General features: G+C 44.0%; 1 protein-coding gene across 2 annotated transcripts; it reads left to right on the forward strand.

Moving 5' to 3' along the window:
- Positions 1-6,064: 6,064 nt before the first annotated feature.
- PNP (purine nucleoside phosphorylase) lies at positions 6,065-15,500 on the forward strand. 2 transcript variants are annotated; one of them, XM_055097403.1, is made up of 8 exons: positions 6,065-6,547; positions 7,224-7,402; positions 7,696-7,907; positions 10,709-10,878; positions 12,878-12,981; positions 13,179-13,354; positions 13,468-13,658; positions 14,790-15,500. In XM_055097403.1, the coding sequence occupies exons 3-8, from the start codon at positions 7,897-7,899 to the stop codon at positions 15,005-15,007; spliced, it is 870 nt and encodes a 289-aa protein (XP_054953378.1). In that variant the 5' UTR covers positions 6,065-6,547; positions 7,224-7,402; positions 7,696-7,896; the 3' UTR covers positions 15,008-15,500. The 2 variants fall into 2 exon arrangements, with proteins under 2 accessions (XP_054953378.1, XP_008962364.1); XM_008964116.3 differs by having other exon boundaries at positions 6,071-6,547; positions 7,700-7,907.
- Positions 15,501-20,267: the final 4,767 nt, after the last annotated feature.

The raw sequence follows: 20,267 nt of genomic DNA on the forward strand, positions 1-20,267 counted from the left end.
AACTGTCACATGACCTGCCAGATGCTGCTGGGCTTGCAAAACCTGCACGTGACTAGAGGTTCTGCAAGCTATTGGGAGCGACGCCCATCGCGCTACCTCCAGACCAGGAGGTAGGGCTAGGCTGCGTCTGCTCAACTGGTCACGTGTTTATGGAAGCTGCGCGGTCCCTGTTGCTCTGCTCCTCATTGGTTCAAAGACACCACTAAAACACTTTTCTCCGGCTTTGCGTTATAGCTGGTTTCCTATTGGCTGGTGACTTTCCTTCTTTCGTCCTGTGATCCTAGCGGCGCAACTGCATTGGCCCGAACTTAGCGCCAGAACATGGGGGGCGTGGCTTATGCATTTTAAAGGAGGCTGGGCGGGTGCAATAAAGCAGTGCGGAAGCTTGGGATCTTCTGAGCGGGGAGAAAATGGACGGTGGGGAACAGTAGACAAAGTTAGCTGTTCTACTCAAAGAAGTACCTTTAAAAAGTCAGAGTAATGAGGTACCAGAAGGAAATGGATTAAAAAGTTAAGATTATCACTCCAGCCTTTGTCGCTAGAGTCACTTTCAGGACAGGACACAAGACTGGGTTTTCCTGGAAGCTGTCCTTACAGAGCCCCGTCTTTCCCCATTGCTGATCAAATTGTTAAATTATCTTTTCATTAGTGTCTCCACTACTAGAAGATTTCATCGTTTTACTAAAAAAAAAAAAAAAATTCAATAGAGATGGGGTCTTGCCTATGCTGGACTCAAACTCCTGAGTTTGATCTCCCGCCTAAGCCTTCCCAGTAGCTGGGACTACAGGGACAAGCCACCGTGCCTTTACTCAATTTTATGACTGCCAACCTTTAACATACGCACAAGTCTGTAGATTGGATTAATCAAATACAAGGTTATTTTCGTCACCTTATTTGACAGATGGGACAGTCTTTAGACCTGTCTCAACTTTGCTTCCAGCAAAGGGGCAGTGCCTCCTCCCCTACCTGAAGTCTCGTGTGGTCTTTATGGGCGCCTGAACCACACCTGGATTTTTTCCCAAGTCATAGCCCAAACTGGGACTGCTTTAAATATGGGAAGCAACAAGGAATTGATAAAAACAATAAACCCCGAGGAGGTCCATTATCAATTTGGCTAGCAGACTCTCCACTAAGAAAGGAAGTGCATCAAAGAAAGTACAGCCAGCCCCAAATATGTAATAACAAAGGAACTGCAGATGTCCCAGCACTTGGCTGCTACAGGGGCTGGAGACTTCACCTAGGTCCTGATTTTTTTAGACAGGGTTTTCTCAGGCCAGCTTCTACTTGGAAGCTAGTAACCTTCGACCAGTTAGATAAGAGCCCCTAACAGACACTTAAAGAACTAAGGAAGCTCCAGATACAAAATAGGGAAGAGGTTGTAGCTCCATAGTGGGAGGCCAGTCTGCTGCTTTTTCTGCTGTTTGTGGCACACAGACGCTCAAGCATTGTCTGGGGTTGGAGTAGGATCCATTATTTGCGCCCTAGTTACACATATATTCCAAAAACTGTCCTAAAAATATTTTTTAAATATCTACACTTTGTGAAAGACACTCCTTAAAAAAGCTTACACTCTGGGTAGGGAGACAGAATAGTGTAAACATTGACAGTATAACATATCAGGTCAGGAGTGGTGGCTCATGCCTGTAATCCCGGTGTTTTGGGAGGCTGAGGTGGAGGATTGCTTGAGCCCAGGAGTTCAAGGTTACAATGAGCCATGATCTAAACCTGGGCAACAGAGCAAGATCCTGTCTCAAAAAAAAAAAAATCAGCACTAGTATTTTATTACATGGAAAAATATCAATACTAGAAATTCATGATACAACACATGCTTCATAATAAAAGAATTAAACAATGTAATTCAAGTTCAAGAAAAAAAGAGATCACTTCTAGCTAGAGCAGCCAGAGAAAACTTCTAAAACATAAAGAAAAATGAGTATTGTGCATGGATAACTAGGATCTGAGCTCTGTGTTGAGTAGATCAATAGGCAGAAAAATGCAAAAAGTAATCATAATATTTGGAACTTGCTCACAGTTAATAAAGCATTTTTTTTTTTTTTGAGACAGAGTCTCATTCTGTCGCCAGGCTGGAGTGCAGTGGTGTGATCTCTGCCCACCTCCCGGGATCAAGCGATTCTCCTGCCTCAGCCTCCCGAGTAGTTGGGATTACAAGTGTGTGCCACCACACCCAGCTAATTTTTGTATTTTTAGTAGAGATGGGGTTTCACCACGTTGGCCAGGATGGTCTCAATCTCTTGAACTCGTGATTCACCCGCCTCGGCCTCCCAAAGTGCTGGGATTATAGGCATGAGCCACTGTGCCCGGCCAATAAAGCACATTCATAGTTATATTCATTTTATTTCAGAACCCACTGTGATGTGGACAGGGAAGGCAAGACTATATCTTTATTTTACAGATGTGGAAACTGAGGCTGTGTAAACTGGAGTCATTTAAGCTAAGTGACAGATTGAAATGGAGCTCTAAATCCCCATCTTCTGACTTATGATCTAATATTTTACATTCAAATAATTTGATAGGTAGATTGAAAGGGGCAGAAGCACAGAAGTGGCAGAGAGAAGGTGCTTGGGATGAGCCCCCTTTTATGCTAAATGCCTGGAACATAGAAGCTGCTTGATAGATGGCTCTCTAATTAATTAATGAAGTAACTTAAGCCCCATCTTGGGATAAATTTGCTGGGTACTGAACAATATTGTTAGCTGCAGTTGCAAGCAGGGAGGATATTCAGCTGGGGCACTACAGGGTGGCTGGCATTGGTTGTTTATGGTGCCATTGGTTCTGATTGGTTGGTACCTGTATTATACAGATAAGTCATTTTAATATTATCTCTGGTAAATATTGAGTGTCTCAGGTATTGCCTGATTTTTACCTATGGGGTGGGATCTTCTCACTTAGATTGAGAACATTTGCTAGGACATAAAAAACACTACAGATAGCATAAACGACAAACATTTATTTTCTCACAGCTCTGGAGTCTGGAAGCCCAAGATCAAGATATTGGCAGGTTTGCTTTCTCCTGAGGCTTCTCTCCTTAGCTTACAGATGGCCACCTTCTCACTGTGGCATAAATGGCCTTTTCTCTACACACATTTTTGCTTTCTCTTCCTCTTTCTCTTCTTTTTCTGTGCTTTTAGAGACAGGGTCTCACTCTGTCACCCAGGCAGGAGTGCAGTGGTGCAGTCATAGTCTGTGGCGGCCTTGAACTCCTGGGCACAAGCAATCCTGCCACCTCAGTCTCCCAAGTAGCTGGGATGACAGGTGCATGCCACCATGCCTAGCTAATATTTTAATTTTTTGTAGAGACAGGGTTTCACTATGTTGCCCAGGCTGGTCATTGGTCTCTAACTCCTGGGCTCAAGTGATCCTCTTGCTTTGGTGTCCAAATGCTGGGATTACAGGTGAGCACCACCCTGCCTGGCCTCTCTTCTTCTTATGAGAACAACAGTCTTATTGGATTGTGTCCCCACCATTATGACCTCATTTAAACTTAATTACCTTTTTAAGGGACTTATCTCCAAATATAGTCACAATGAGGGTTAGAGCGTCAACATAAGAATTTGGGGGAACACACTTCAGTGTGTTATATAATAGAATATAAAGACACTGTGAAGATTTCAAAGCATTTTTTTCTTTAGATTTCCAACAAAGTGATAACTAGTACAGTGTGTACATGGCCAGAGGATGGGGTGGAAAACATCTGCTTGGCTTCTATGACCCAAAGTGTCCCAATCTGATTTCTTTTTTTTCACATATTCCACATGCCCTATTTCTTTTTTCCTCTTTCCTGAAGTGGTAATTTACCACCTGTGTGAAAACAACACAATCCCTTACTGCATTTCAAAGGCACAGAAAGTTTCTGGTAATGTGCAGAGTGAGTTAACTAAGACGAGGGGTAGTTTGCCGGGGGTTGGGTGGGATTGGGTAGGGTGTGACCTGGTTTTAAAGAATTAATTTACGTTAATTACATTGGGACTTTGCTCCCTTGTAATTTGCTCCTTGCTCTTCCTGGGCCTCAGTTCTTTGCTCTTTCCTTTAGGGAATTCCTGGCTTCCCTTTCTAGGGGCCAAGGTCTTTGGAATAGAGGGTGGTAGGCCAGTCCTTTATCTCTGCTCTGTTCTTCCTGCCACTGAGTGAGGCACAGATGGAAGTCTCACTCTTAGAAAAGAGAAATACAAGTGATCCCTATAAGAGAAAGAGAAGGGCTGGATGTGCTGGTTCATGCCCATAATCCCAGTACTTTGGGAGGCTGAGGTGGGAGGATCACTTGAGCCCAGGAGTTTGAGACCAGCCTGGGCAACATGAAGATACCCCATCTCTAAAAAAATAAAAATAAAAAATAGGCGAATGCGGTGGTGCGTGCCTGTAGTCCTAGCTACTTGGGAGGCAGAGGAAAGAGGATCGCTTGAGCCTAGGAGATTGAGGCTGCAGTGAGCTGAGGTTGAGCCACTACACTCCAGCCTGGGTGGCAGAGCGAGACCCTATCTAAAAACAAACAAACAAAAAACAACAACAAAAAAAAAAACAGGGAAAAACCCTAAAATGTTTTAATTTCAGTAATTGGAGAAAATGGAAGACCAAAGATTATGGTGATAAGGGGAGTAGATATTTTATTTTATTTTTTGAGATAGGGTCTCACTCTGTCACTCAGACTGGAGTGCAGTGGCGCCATCACAGCTCACTGCAGCCTTGACTTCCTGGGCTCGGGTGATTCTCCTGCCTCAGCCTCCCTAGTAGCTGGGACCACAGATGCCACCACACCTGGCTAATTTTTGTATTTTTTGTAGAGATGGGACTTCACCATGTTGCTCAGGCTGGTCTCAAACTCCTGGGCTCAAGTAATCCTCCTGTCTTGGCCTCCCAAAGTGCTGGGATTACAGGTCTGAGGCACTGTGCCTGGCCAGGGATAGATATTTTTAAAACCGCATATTTAGCTTGTGATCTAGAGAGAATAAAAGATCTCAGCTGAGAGGGCAGGAATAAAATACGTTCCACAAGGCAATACTGAGTGACTTAGAACCTATTCCTGCCACTTTTTTTTAGTTTCCTTGATCTTGCGGGTGGAGGGTAAGTGTGTTACTAAGTATGTTCCTGGACAAGGAGTCCCTCTGAAGATAGAAGTGATGAGAAGATAGAAGAAAAGGTAATAAGGCATTAATGAACTCTAATCACCCTAAGATTGATGATTGTCTGGTTCCTGTCTATAGGAATGCTACAGGAACTCTTTTACCCTAAAAGTAAATAATAAAGCACAGTTCCAGTTTCTTTTATGTGGATACAAGGTAGCAGTGACTATAAAAGATAAGAGCAGTGCTGTGCTCTAGCATAAAAACGTAATTATGCTATGCAATATGGTAGCCACTAACCACATGTGGCTATCGAGAAGTTACAGTGTAATTAGTATGATTAGGTAACTGAATTATTTTTATTATATTTCATCTTAATTAATTTTATTACTTTTAAATAGCCACACATGGCTAGTGCCTTCTGTTTTGAACAGTGTGGGATTCATTGGTATTGATAGGCTGGATATACCTCTAGTTTTTATTTTGATTCAATTTATGGTTAGGAGAGTCTAGAAAGAACAGAAGAGAAAGAGACAATGGAGATTAATCATAATAGCCAGCATTTAATGTGTGCTTATTATATAGCCAGGCATTTACCTAAACATGTAAAAGGTATTCTGTATAATCCTTGCAAAAATAGTACGATTATTGCTATTTTACAGATGAAAAAATTGAAGCATAATAAGAATTTTACTTGCCTAGAATCACACAACGAGTAAATAAGGGGTGAAGATGGCATTCATACACAGGTAGTTTTATTAGAGCCCATTCATTTACACTACATAGATTCAGGAATGAGGTGGCATGGGGCCATGGTTCCCAAACTCTGTGCCAAAGTACAAGCTCACAAGGGTATTGTGGAATATTTTTAATTTTCAAAGGAAACACAGCAATATTTTATATTTCTTAAACACTGTGTGACCTATTAACCTGAGGTGATTCACAGTTGGAACATTAGATTGTGCTACATTCCTTTTGATGACAATATATCTGGCCGGGTGTGGTAGCTCGTGCCTATACTCTCAGCACTTTGAGAGGCCGAGGCGGGCAGATCAGTTGAAGTCAGGAGTTCAAGGCCAGCTTGGCCAATATGGCAAAACCCTGTCTCTACTAAAAATACAAAAATTAGCCAGGCATGGTGGCAGGCACCTGTAATCCCAGCTACTCGGGAGGCTGAGGCAAAAGAATGGCTCAAACCGAGGCGGCAGAGATTGCAGTGAGGCAAGATCGTGCCACTGTACTCCAGCCTGGGTTACAGAGTGAAACCTTGTCTCAAAAAATATATATATATATAAAGACAACATATCTTTACAAAAGATGGTTTTAGAAGGTCCCTCTGATAAAAATTAAGTATTAAGTAAAAAAAAAAAGTACTGTGTAAAAATCAGCATGGAACAGAAAATGAGGGTGGCAGCATTGGATTCCTGCATGTGAGAAGTTGAGTAGCGCCAAACAGATGTACATATCCCGTAAGTAACTGTTTGTGGTTATTTAAGAACAAAAATTTTTTTTCAATTTGTGTGCATTGTTATTTTCAAAGTGCTAGTAAGTTCTCAGGAAACAGCTACTCACTCTGTTGCCCAGGCTGGAGTGCAATGGTGTGATCTCAGCTCACTGCAACCTCCACTTCCCGGGTTCAAGCCATTCTCCCTGCCTCAGCCTCCCAAGTAGCTGGGATTACAGGCGCCTGCCACCACGCCCAGCTAATTTTTTGTATTTTTAATACAGATGGGGTTTTGCCTTGTTGGCCAGGCTGGTCTCCGACACCTGACCTCAGGTGATCCACCCACCTCGGCCTCCCAAAGTGCTGGGATTACCGGCGTGAGCCACCGCGCCTGGCCTTTATATATAAATTTTTTTTAATTTTTTAAATTAAAAATTAAATGTAAATTTAATGTAAAAATGTAAATTTAATGTAAAAATTAAATTTTAAATGTGGGCAGAAGAAATAGTTGTATTCTACCAAAGACACGCTATTTATGTTATATTCTGGTACCCGTGTATTCCGATAACAGAATTTTCTTCGTGGGAGGAGTCCTCTAGTTACCTGAATTGCTTGGATCAATATTGCGCAGATCAAGGGATTATCTGTGTCCCTACCCACCAAATCCATCCTTATCCTTTCTCCTTTCTGTCGGCATCTAGGACCCCGGAATTCTTGCCTGAGAACTTTTTATTCTCCCTGTCTGGGCCTGGATGTGCTCTCCTAAACCCTGTATCCTCCAAGTTAGCACTGTTGCCGGGGGCGACCCAGCTTCCCTTGTCCAGGGAGCAACTCGGACACAGGCTCGCTTCATTTTTATTCTGGGGTTGTACAATCTAAGGTATGAAATTTTTCCTTTTTGAATCTCTCACGGTTTGCTATTGACACAGCAACAACATAATGTTGCAAGGAGAGGGCTGGGGGCTCTCCTCCCTACTTCTAGCCCTATTTCCGCATAGGCCTTCTTGCTGGGAACTCCTGCCCTGCGGACTGGAATGGGTACGGAGATGAAATGCTGGGTGCGCTCCGGCTCCCCCCGCCCGCCCCGGGGGAGAAGGTTTAGGGCTGGGAAGAACTCTGATTAGGTTTACAGCCCAGGTTCAGCCGATTGAATTAGGGTGTGTCACCATGGAGACAGGGCCGGCCCGCGTGCTCGCTTGCCATTGGCTGGGGACTCCAGGGCAAGGGATATAAGCCAGAGCTAGAACAGTGAGCCAACTGTGCGAACCAGACCCGGCAGTCTTGCTCAGTTCAGCATAGCGGAGCGGATCCGAGCGGATCGGAGCGGATAGGAGCACACCGGAGCAGGCTCATCGAGAGGGCGTCTGCGAGACCATGGAGAACGGGTGAGGAGGGCACCAGGCCCGCAGGACCCTTGGGGAGGGGCAGGTGCTGTGAGACCCGGGAACCTGGCACACTGGGCCCAGAGGGAGCTGGGGGAGGGAGCGAGCGCCCGGGGGATGCAGAGAGGCCTGGCACTGAGCCTAGTGTCGGGAGCAAGGCGGCAGAGTCATGCGGCAGCCAGCGCGGGCAGGGACGCACGCGGGAATCGAGCTGGGGTGGCGCCACCGGAGCAGGAAGGGGACAGGTTGGTGCGGTCTAAGCTACTCCGTAAAAGCAGCCGTTGTGTGTCTCCGTGTGTGTGTTAGGGGAACAAGTGGAGAGTGAGTATATGTATATATCCCTCACTCCATACCAGGAGGAGGTCTCCTCACCCCCTGCGCTCTTCATAAATTCCCATGCTAGGGTCTGGGTAAAGCTGCGAGGTACTTTTGGTGCTCAAATTCGGAGTTCCTCCTTTAGAGGCAAGATTACTCACCTCCTTTGCCAGTTGCACTCCTCCCTTCCTTCCAGACTGGAAGTATGATTAACTCGGTGGGAACTGACTGCTAAGTGGAGACGGAAATCAGTCACCGAAATGAGCAACAGTCCTCTGCTCACTTCCCCCACCCCACGCCTTTGAAAACTCTTCTCTCGGCTTGGGTCCTGGATATCCCAGTCCAAGTGACCTGCATTAGGCATCACAGTTGTTTTTGGATGCCCAGGGAGCCAGGGTGTTCTTGCGGGGACTGATAGCCAATGAGGAAGTGCTATGAGATGTAGCTAGACATGCCATGTGGCGGCAGCTTCACACATTCATTTCCTTTGCGCCTTTTGGGGATGCCATTTGATTAACATTTTACCAACTTAATTGCTTCTCTCCATTGTCCTGTGGCTCCGCTGACCAGCCCCCAACCTACCTGATCCAACTGCTTCCCTGAGGGTAGCCTGGTGTATTGTGCAATCATGTCTGGTTTCCCGGTCTCTGCTTTCGAAGTAAAAAATGTACTGTGAAAGCTTGGTTAGTTATGTTCAGCTCTGTCACACCTCATTGCCACCTCTGAAAGCAACGTTTGGTCTTCCCAGATGGATGTGAGAGAACTGGACTTGGAACTGGGAGAAAAGTAACACGGGTTGATTCTTGCTAGTGTAGGGGTTCTGGGTAAGTGCCCTGAGGTTTCTGAAGAGCAAAGATCCTCGGTGGAGAGAAAGGAAACTGGGAGGAGGCAGGGAGGGGGAAGGACAGGAAGAAGACCACAGGCAGGTGGAAAGCAGGAGAAAGGTTCAAATACTTTGTGTAACAGAGCCATAGGTCTTTGGAAGTTGTTAGCAAGTATTCAATTCATTTTCAGATTGAGCCTATAAGGTAGATGGAGCCAATTTACATCCCTTGTTTATACCTGAGAAAATAATTTAAAGCACAAATTACATGCCTAAAAAGACAATATTGGGACTAGAATCTAGGTCGAATTCTGCTTCCCTCCAGACCAGCAATTCCTAAACCTGGTTTTATTTTATTTTATTTTATTTTATTTATTTTGGAGTCGGAGTCTCGCTCTGTCTCCCAGGCTGGAGTTCAGTGGAGCGATCTTGGCTCACTGCAACCTCTGCCTCCCGGGTTCACACCATTCTCCTGCCTCAGCCTCCCGTGTAGCTAGGACTACAGGCGCCCGCCACCACGCCCGGCTAATTTTTTTTTTTTTTTTTTTTTTGGTATTTTCAGTAGAGACGGGGTTTCATCATGTTAACCAGGATGGTCTCGATCTCCTGACCTCGTGATCCGCCCACCTCGGCCTCCCAAAGTGCTGGGATTACAGGCATGAGCCACCGTGCCCAGCCCCTAAACCTGGTTTTAAAATCAAAATTACATGGGCTTCAGAATCTGTTTTTTGTGGGTTTTTTGTGTGTGTGTGTGTGTGTGTGTTTTGTTGTTTTTTTTGTTTTTTTTTTTTATATATAGGGTCTCACTCTGTCACCAGGATGGAGTGCCAGAATCTGTTTTTCTAACAAGCTTCTGCTGAGAATTTGTGTAGTCAGTCCTGGTTTAACCTTTGACAACCAGTACTGTGGACTGGGTCTGCTTTTTTGTACAGCAGTTTATCTAGTTTTTTGTCTGGAATTAACCCCCTTGTGATCCAGGGAGCTAAGAATGGCACGTAGACCTCTACCAGGGGTGGTCCCATTGTGTTTTATTGGTTAAAACAAAAAAGAAATGCAGCCCTTAAGTCTTTGGCTGAGGAAGGAACTGGAGGGATGAGGGTTCAAAAGGAAATTTGAGTTTATCTCTGCCTTCATAGTAGTTGGTCTTAATTACATTTTGAATGTCTTTGGGGAATAGGTAAGGTAATAAGGGGGATTTTACTAGGTGGGCATCACCCTCAGGAAGGGCTTAATCCCATTTTGAGTACTCTTCTTGGGCTCTCTCCTGGCCAAGCCCTTTTACCCTCCCTAATTTGATTATTTCCTTGCACTTCCCTGTAGACTCTGGCCCCTTCCTCTCTAAACCTTTGTCATAAGGATAAGTATGCAGCTTGCCAGTGTTCAGTGGATCCAACACTGGAGTTGGGTCTGTTAGTAGAAACAGGCTTTATTAACTTTTGCCAGGCTCTAGAATGGAGGTAGTTTCATATCAGACTTGTAGTGGGCTTGATTCAGAAAGAAGGGTGGCTGAGTAGATGGGAGAGCATAGTATGGCCTTTCCCTCTGTGCCAGCTTCTCCGTCCCTGCTGCCTCAGTATACCTGCCAGCCTTTTTGCACCGAAGGTCATTTGTCTGTGATGCCCTTGGAATGGGAGCAGAATTCACCTTGATATTTTTTCTCCCCCAGATACACATATGAAGATTATAAGAACACTGCAGAATGGCTTCTGTCTCACACTAAGCACCGACCTCAAGTTGCAATAATCTGTGGTTCTGGATTAGGAGGTCTGACTGATAAATTAACTCAGGCCCAGATCTTTGACTACAGTGAAATCCCCAACTTTCCCCGAAGTACAGGTACTGGCAAGCGAAAGTGGGGAATGGGACTGAGGGATGTTCTTGGAATTCTGTGGAACACAACCAAGGAGGCCCATGTTTCTACTCCTTGACCTAGCATTTCACTGAAGACAAATGTTGTAAGAGAGGAGAAAAGCCCACCATGAGTCAGAGTGACTTTAGGAGATTCCTCTAGCAGACATCTCATAAGAGACAGGGCATGTGTGTGTCAGTGGACTGAGGCTAAGACTCAGAAGAGGGCCAGGTGACAGGGGCCAAGTAAAGGGCAAGGGTTGTTTATTTGGTTTACGTAATTTCTCAAATAACTAACTTCTGTTGGTTTATTTATTAATTTTTAAGATTTCTATCTTCTTTTCCCTGGAGAGTTAAGAATTTTTTTTTAAGACCTATCAGCAGGAAAAGACCTTTAATAGCTATTTTTTTAAACTCTTTGACACAAGACTGGGAGAGCAGAGGGAGAAGGTGAGGGAAATATTAACAGAGGGTGTGTGAAGGGCATACTTCTCTAAGGGAGATAGTAGTGACGCTGGCTCCACTGGCCACTCCTACCCCCAGTGAGAAGGGCACTGCATTAAATGATAAGTGGGTTCGTTTTTTTAAGCTTATCAACATGTTTATTTTTTATACTCCACTTGGGTTTCCTTTGTCAACTTTATTACTGTTTTTGTTTTGTTTTGTTCTTTTGCATAAGCTCCTCTATCTTTGAGAATTTCTCAGCTCTTCCTCTTGGTTCTGGTCCCTCTCCCATTCCCTAAGGGATAGGTTGGCCATCTATTAGAAGAGACTGCCAGATAAGAGAAATGGTAATAATGGCTGTTATGTCTGTGGGGAGTTATCTTTGCACTCCCACGCACCCCTCCATGGGCATGTGTTCCCATAGGACTGTTCCCTGGGTCATAAGGAAAGAGACTTGCATGTTTTCAAATTCTTTCCCCCTTGTTCAGTAGCCTCTTCTTTAAGAAGCCAGAGTAAGTATACTATGAGCTTGCTTGCTGGACTGAGGAGGCAGGTAATTAAGTTAGGGCAATAGATAAGAATACATGTTTTGAGAACTTTGAAAAATTTGAAGAGGTCTGTAATTACTGCATTCACTGTACTCACTTTATTTTGAAACAGAGTCTCGCTCTGTCACCCAGGCTCGAGTGTAGTGTTGTGATCTCGGCTCACTGCAACCTCCACCTCCCAAGTTCAAGAGATTCTCCCACCTCAGCCTCCCGAGTAGCTGGGATTACAGGCGTGCACCACCACACCTGGCTAATTTTTGTATTTTTAGTAGAGATGAGGTTTCACCATGTTGGCCAGGGTGGTCTTGAACTCCTGGCCTCTTGATCCGCCTGTCTTGGGCTCCCAAAGTGCTGGGACTACAGGTGTGAGGCACCGCACCTGGCCTATTTTTAATTTTAATTTTTATAGATTTACAGGGGTACAATGCAGTTTTGTTATATGGATATACTGTGCATGGTGGTGAAGTCTGTGCTTTAGTGTAACCATCACCTGAGCAGTGAACATTGTACTTATTAGGTAATTTCTCATCCCTCATCCCCATCCCACTTTCTCACCTTTCCGAGTCCCCAGTGCCTATTATTTCACTCTGTAGGTCCATATGTACACATTTGGTTCCCACTTATAAGTGAGAACATGTAGTATTTAATCTTCAATTTCTGAGTATCTACTTTTTTTGCTCACTTTTTACTCTCTGGCAGTATGGCTTGTATTATCTTGAAATTTCTTTAAAAAGCCCTTCCTTCTTTGTGTGTTCATGCTGAACATGCTGAACACACCCCATATCTCTAATCTCGGGTTGTATTTGTATAATTATGAGTAATGCCTGGCTCTCTCACCAGACTTAAACTTTCTGAAAGCAGAGATAATAATGAGTCTTTTACTTAATTACAACCTAACATTTTGAGCAGAGCGAGTAACTCACAGTAGGTGCTCAATGGATATGTGTTGCATGAAAATATAATCCCATTCATTTCTCTTTCTGTTTTGTATACAGTGCCAGGTCATGCTGGCCGACTGGTGTTTGGATTCCTGAATGGCAGGGCCTGTGTGATGATGCAGGGCAGGTTCCACATGTATGAAGGGTACCCACTCTGGAAGGTAAGTCAGGGGGATAGGCCCGGTTGGATCTGGAAGAGGCAGGAGAGAACTATCTAGCCTCTTTCGCTACCTAGCTATCTGGGCTAGGTGGATTTTTGGTCCTCTCCTTCCTTTTCTTTCACGATGTATGTCATGCATTTCAGTGTAGCTGAATTAATGAAATTTTGTAAATTTTTTTCTGATCTTTTGCTTCGAAGGTGACATTCCCAGTGAGGGTTTTCCACCTCCTGGGTGTGGACACCCTGGTAGTCACCAATGCAGCAGGAGGGCTGAACCCCAAGTTTGAGGTTGGAGATATCATGCTGATCCGTGACCATATCAACCTACCTGGTTTCAGTGGTCAGAACCCTCTCAGAGGGCCCAATGATGAAAGGTATGTATGTTACTCCGTTTTTTTTAGGTGGGTAGGATTTAAAGACTTCTCTAGGAGCTGTGGGAGAATTTTTTAAATTCCGTTTATGTGAGATAATTCAACCTGTGTCCTAGGTTTGGAGATCGTTTCCCTGCCATGTCTGATGCCTACGACCGGACTATGAGGCAGAGGGCTCTCAGTACCTGGAAACAAATGGGGGAGCAACGTGAGCTACAGGAAGGCACCTATGTGATGGTGGCAGGCCCCAGCTTTGAGACTGTGGCAGAATGTCGTGTGCTGCAGAAGCTGGGAGCAGACGCTGTTGGTGAGAAAGGGAATTTGGCTGGAAGCTTGAAGAGGAAGGGGTTTAGCAAAATGGGAAGGGGAAGGAGTAGGAAATAACAGGCCTCATTGGACTGAGAGGATCTGATTTCAGGGAAGGGTGAATTAAACTGACTTATTGAAATACAAACTGGTGAGATTTGGTGTAGCATCAAATCTCCCTACGAAGCACCAAGGGGTTAACAGCTGCAGTGCTAATGAATGATCTATCCATGATTTGATGACTGTTTTTTGAGACGGAATGTCGCTGTGTTGCCCAGGCTGGAGTGCAGTGGCATGATCTCGGCTCACTGCAACCTCCGCCTCCCGGGTTCAAGCAATTCTCATGCCTTAGCCTTCCGAGTAGCTGGGATTACAGATGTGTGCCACCACGCCCGGTTAATTTTTGTATTTTTAGTAGAGACAAGGTTTCACCATGTTGGCCAGGCTGGTCCTTGAACTCGCGACCTCAGGTAATCCGCCCATCTTGGCCTCCTAAAGTGCTGGCATTACAGGCACGACGCACTGTGCCTGGCCAATTTGATGACTGTTTCTAAGAATTCTAAAAAATTCACTATAGCCACCTTCTGTACCTCTAGCTGGAAGATGGAACTCTATCATTAGGATTGAGTTCAAAATTGCCACAAATATAGAAATGAAGGATTGTATTGGTAATTTTAAGAAATGTGTATTTATTTTAGGCAATACAGAAGATAATTTAGCTGCTTCTTTGGATTTGTTTTAGGTGGGGCCTTGCTCTGTTGCCAAGGTTGGAGTGCAGTGGCACCATCTCTAGCTCACTACAGTTCTTACTGCCTGGGCTCAAACAATCCTCCCACCTCAGCCTCCTGAGTAACGGGGACCACAGGCGTACACTACCACACCTGGCTAATTTTATTTATTTTTTGAGCCGAGGTCTCTTTATGTTGCCCAGGCTGGTCTCAAACTCCCGGGCTCAAGACATCCCCCTTCCTTGGCCTCCCAATGTACTGGGATTACAGGTGTGAACCACTGCACCCGGCCATCTTTGGATGTTTTTTGAGATTTTTAATTCTTGTTGAAAGTGAGGCTAAAGGGCAAGGAAAAGAGTTATTTGAGGATCCTGACAGTTGGTTTCCATCTTTCTCACTATCAGGCATGAGTACAGTACCAGAAGTTATCGTTGCACGGCACTGTGGACTTCGAGTCTTTGGCTTCTCACTCATCACTAACAAGGTCATCATGGATTATGAAAGCCTGGAGAAGGCCAACCATGAAGAAGTATTAGCAGCTGGCAAACAAGCTGCACAGAAATTGGAACAGTTTGTCTCCGTTCTTATGGCCAGCATTCCACTCCCTGACAAAGCCAGTTGACCTGCCTTGGAGTCGTCTGGCATCTCCCACACAAGATCCAAGTAGCTGCTACCTTCTTTGGCCCCTTGCTGGAGTCATGTGCCTCTGTCCTTAGGTTGTAGCAGAAAGGAAAAGATTCCTGTCCTTCACCTTTCCCACTTTCTTCTACCAGACCCTTCTGGTGCCAGATCCTCTTCTCAAAGCTGGGATTACAGGTGTGAGCATAGTGAGATCTTGGCGCTACAAAATAAAGCTGTTCTCATTCCTGTTCTTTCTTACACAAGAGCTGGAGCCCGTGCCCTACCACACATCTGTGGAGATGCCCAGGATTTGACTCGGGCCTTAGAACTTTGCATAGTAGCTGCTACTAGCTCTTTGAGATAATACATTCCGAGGGGCTCAGTTCTGCCTTATCTAAATCACCAGAGACCAAACAAGGACTAATCCAATACCTCTTGGATTTTATTTAATGTCATAATGTTGTCAGAATAAAGAGAAAGATGAAATAATTTCATTTTTTTGTGTAACTTGGTATCGGGCTGGGGCACAGACCAAGATTGACATGAAAGGATGTGAGATCGCATGTCTTGTGTGACTATCTGCTTCTCAGACAAGTAGTTAGGAACTGAGATGAGATAGTATGTGAGGGCAGCAAAGGATGAAGAAGGGCAAAATGATGAAAGGTGAGGTGGAAAGAGGTTATGAGATGGTAAGGAAAAGTTAACTTCTGGCACCTGATGGCCACTTCCGTCAGGCTGGTCCTGCCTCTCTCCCTTGCCTTCTGATTGTTGAATTTCCTGTTTATTTGATCATATCTGAATTAGTTCACTGATTAGCCTCTTCCTTAGTTCCCACTTCCTTACCAAAGCCCTAATTATATTTCCTCTTGTTTGCCTTTTCTCTCCTACTCTTCTCTAACATCTGCAGCCACACTCTCCATTCACTCCATGCTGACAAGGCAGTGGCAAACACTTTTCTCTGCTGCCAGCCCCAGGCAAACCTGTGAAGTTGATTCATACTCTGCTTCTCTTTGAGTGCCTCCTTCTCTCCTTCCTCTTCCTTTCTGGGCTCCAGTCTTTCTCTTCACTTGTGCTTGGTCAGAACCTCCCTGTGATACTGCCTCCAGGCATTTCCCCCCTGTTGGCTCACCGCACTATTATCTTTGCTTATCAACTTGCATTCAGCTGGCTGGCATGTGTCAAAACCACACTGCCCTCCCAGGCCTGTGTGCCTTTTGAGAAAGACCAGTGCTGGATGAGCCTCTAGTAATGACAACATTTTAGTTGTTAGTGGTATAATACGGAAGAGATATTTTGCACAGGCTGCTTTGGAGAACTTTCAAATTATCCTTTGTTTGGTAACTGACCTACTTAACTGCCCAACACAAAGAAAAAGCATCTTGGAGTGGCTCTGTCTCCTTTTTTTTTTTTTTTTTTTTTTTTTTTGATACAGGGTCTCACTGTCACCCAGGCTGTAGTGCAGTGGTGTGATCTCAGTTCACTGCAACCTCCGTCTCTCAGGCTAAAGTGATCCTCTCACCTCAGCCTCCAGAGTAGCTGGGACCACAGGTGTATGCAACCACACCTGGCTAATTTTTGTATTTTTTGGTAGAAATGGGGTTTCATCATGTTACTGAGGCTGGTCTTGAACTCCTGGCTTCAAGCAATCCTCCTGCTTCAGCCTACCAAGGTGCTAGGATTACAGGAGTAAGCCATTGTGCCTGGCCTTGCCCTACAATCTTAAGATTCGTTTACAAAGCCACTGTTGTATAAAGCTTGTACAAAATGAGTACAAGTCACATGTGGGAGCTCAAAGGAGGGATTGATTGTATACACCGAACAGTGAGAATTGGGTAGATTAGGGAAAGCTTTTTTTTCTTTTTTTCTTTTGCTTAAAGTGATGGATACTTAATATTAGGTAAAGTTTTATAGAAAACTGAGCCTAGTCTTGAAGGATGAAGCAGGGGAAGAGGATTTCACATCAGGATGAGGCAAAGCAGAGCTGCAAAAAGTACTAGGCATGTTCGTGAGTCGTTGTCACAACTGGTGGGACTAGATCAGGACATGGAAGGCTCCGGTGAGACAGGCAGAAAGGTAATTGGTTTGAGGAGGGCTGCATTTGGCACTTGGCTTTCCTACCCCCGATCTCCCTCTTGGTCAGATTGACCAGGAATCACAATGGGGCCATCTGAAAAATACGTCCTAGAGATACTTGAGTGGAATATTTAAGAGTGGAATATGTAAGCTTTTTAGACTTAGTAAGTAGATTTACTAAATTCATATTTGTTTATATAAAGACATAATGTCTTCAGTTTCTTTTTTAAAAAACAACTGTATTGAGATAAAATTTACGTACCATAGAATTCACCCATTTAAGGTGTGCGATTCAATGGTCTTTAGTGTATTCACAAATAAGTGCAATTATTACCAGTTAATCTGAGATCATTTCATCACTTCAAAGGGAAACCTTATCTGCTCCCCCATAGCCCCAAACAGCCATTGATCTACCTTCTGTGTCTATAGATTTAACTATGTTGGACTTTCACACAAATGGAATTGGACTTTTGTGGCTGGCTTCTTTCACTTAGCATAATGTTTTCAAGATTCATCCAAGTTGTAGCATGTATCAGTACTTAATTCTTTTTTGAGGCCAAATAATATTCTATTGCATGGATACACCACATTTTGTTTATCAATGTCTGATTTAAAAAAGCCAACCAGTCCAGCCAAAACTGAATGTATCAGTTTAGGATTGTAGGATACGAGCACAAAGTGAAGGGAAGTAGGTGTGGGAGGGCTTTCCAGAGAAAAGACATTCTTGAAAAAAACTGGTGATGATACCATTCATTTCTGGAGGGGTCTGCAGAATGCCTGCAAAATAGATTGATTTTAGTGAGTCTCATGGTAGGTGTCCAAACACATTGAAGTCAGGCTTGCTTTCTTGACCCTATCATGACCATCTTTATTAGCATCAATAAATATTCATTAATCATGTATTATGTAGAGAACATTGTCCTAAAAACCAAAATGTAAGTTGGTATAAGATGAAGTGTCTACAGTCTAGATGTGAGACAAGATGTATGCATAAAAAGAAATAACTAGGCTGAGTTATTTGAGCCCTTTACAGCTGCTAAAGACTTTTACTAGTCTCTTCATATGTTATATTGTCATTGTTTAGAATCAGCTTTTTCGACTGAACTGAGGAAGAGGGCCTAATTTTTTACGAAAGGAGTACAGTAATGTGTGAAAAGTAGCGTATGCTAAGTGTCAATGATGGTATGTGCTACAGGAATTGAGAGAAGAGGACCATCACCGGAGCTGGGGAGTAGGAAAGGATTGATGAGACATTATTTAGGCCTTACAGAAAGAATGCCAGGCACAGTGGCTCATGCCTATAATCACACATACTAGGTGGGAGATTCGCTTGAGCGCAGGAGTTTGAAGCTGCGGTGGGCTTTATGATTGCGGAACTGCACTCTAGCCTAAGTGAGAGAGTAAGACTCCATCTTTGAAAAAAAAAAAGATAGGTGAAGAGGACATGGCAGAAGGCATTACATACAGATGAATCCAGGAATGTTTAATCATTTAACAAACTGAAATGCTTAAAGTGAAGAAATAAATGGGAGGATGGGCAGTAAGCTGGAGAGGAGCTCTGATTCCAGGCTCAAGAGTAGGACCTTAGGGCCGGGTGCGGTGGCTCACGCCTGTATCCCAGCACTTTGGGAGGCCAAGGTGTGCGGATCACTTGAGCCCAGGAGTTCAAGACCGAGTTCGAGACCAGCCTGGGCAATATGGGGAAACCTCGTCTCTACAAAAATTACAAAAATTAGCTGAGCATGATGGTGGTTGCCTGTGGTCCCAGCTACTTGGGAGGCTGAGGTGGGAGGATTGCTTGAGTCGGGGAGGCTGAGCCTTCAGTGAGCCATGATGGAGCCACTGCAATCCAGCCTGAGCAACAGAGTGAGACCCTGTCTCTCAAAAGCAAAACAAAACGAAAGAGAAAGACCTTATTTTCTAGGCAAGATGGCCAGCCATTGACAGTTTTTAAACGAAGGACTGGTAGATAAAAATTGCACTGTAGTATTTTGGTGGCTAGAAGCCTGACTAAAAGAGAGGCTTGTTTTGATAGCAGAATTACTTTCACCCAAAATTAACTGTACAGAATAGCATAATGGTTGGTGTTAAGTATTCAATTTTTAGTCAGGTTGGGGTCTTCTGTAGTGTTTTAAAGAATAAATTAGCCGGGCACAGTGGCTCATGCCTGTAATCCCGGCACTTTGGGAGGCTGAGACAGGAGGACTGCTTGAGTTCAGGAGTTTGAGACCAGCCTAGGCAACATAGTGAGACCCTGTTTCTACAAAAAATTTAAAAATTAGCTGGGCATGGTGGTGCACACCTGTAGTCCCAGCTATTCGGGAGGCTGAGGTGGGAGGCTGGCTCAAGCCTGGGAGATCGAGGCTGTACTGACCCGTGATCATACCACTGCACTCCAGCCTAGGTGACAGAGCAAGACTCTGTCACACACACACACACACACACACACACAAGGAATAAGCTGTTATAAAATAGAATGTAGAGGCAAAAGTGCAAACAACTTAGAGATAAAAATACACACTTAAGTCAATAGTTTCCCCTTCTTTTTAATATAAAATTGTGAATAGGTATATAATCACATAGTTCAAAAATTAAGCAACATAAAATGTGTATAGTGAGAACTCTCACCCCCATCCTGTCCTCATATGCCCTTCCTTCCCCACCCACTGGTGACCACTGTTATTAGTTTCTTTTGCATTCTTCCAGGATCTATACAAATATAAACAAATACAAATTCTATTTTTCTTCTCTTATTATAAACAGCAGTTAGTATGTTATATATATTTTCTGTATCTTGCTATTTTATTTTAACATATCTTGGAGATCTTTTCACATCAATGAATTAGTGTGCTTTCTTGATGACCTACATCAATGCTGCCAAGGATATATGTCTGTCACCTCCAGTTTTTTAGAAGCAAAGGGAGAACACGGTCTTAATTTTTTTTGCCACTTCTCAGTTCGTTTGTTGATTACTAATAGGAATAGACACAAAGAGATAATGCCACCTGCTCCTCCTTTAAAGCAAGAAGTTGGGAAGACGAGAGCTATTCATTCTGTGCTGTGCCTTCTGCCTAATTCAATTTGGCTTAGATTTGTGTTGCCTTTTTTTTCTTGTAAATAGGCCCCTGATTTTCATAATAATGTTTTGTTTCTCAGGGATGCCTTTGAACAAACACTGGTTATCTGCT

This window comes from Pan paniscus, chromosome 15 (genome assembly GCF_029289425.2).
Source record: "Pan paniscus chromosome 15, NHGRI_mPanPan1-v2.0_pri, whole genome shotgun sequence".
NCBI lineage: Eukaryota > Metazoa > Chordata > Mammalia > Primates > Hominidae > Pan > Pan paniscus.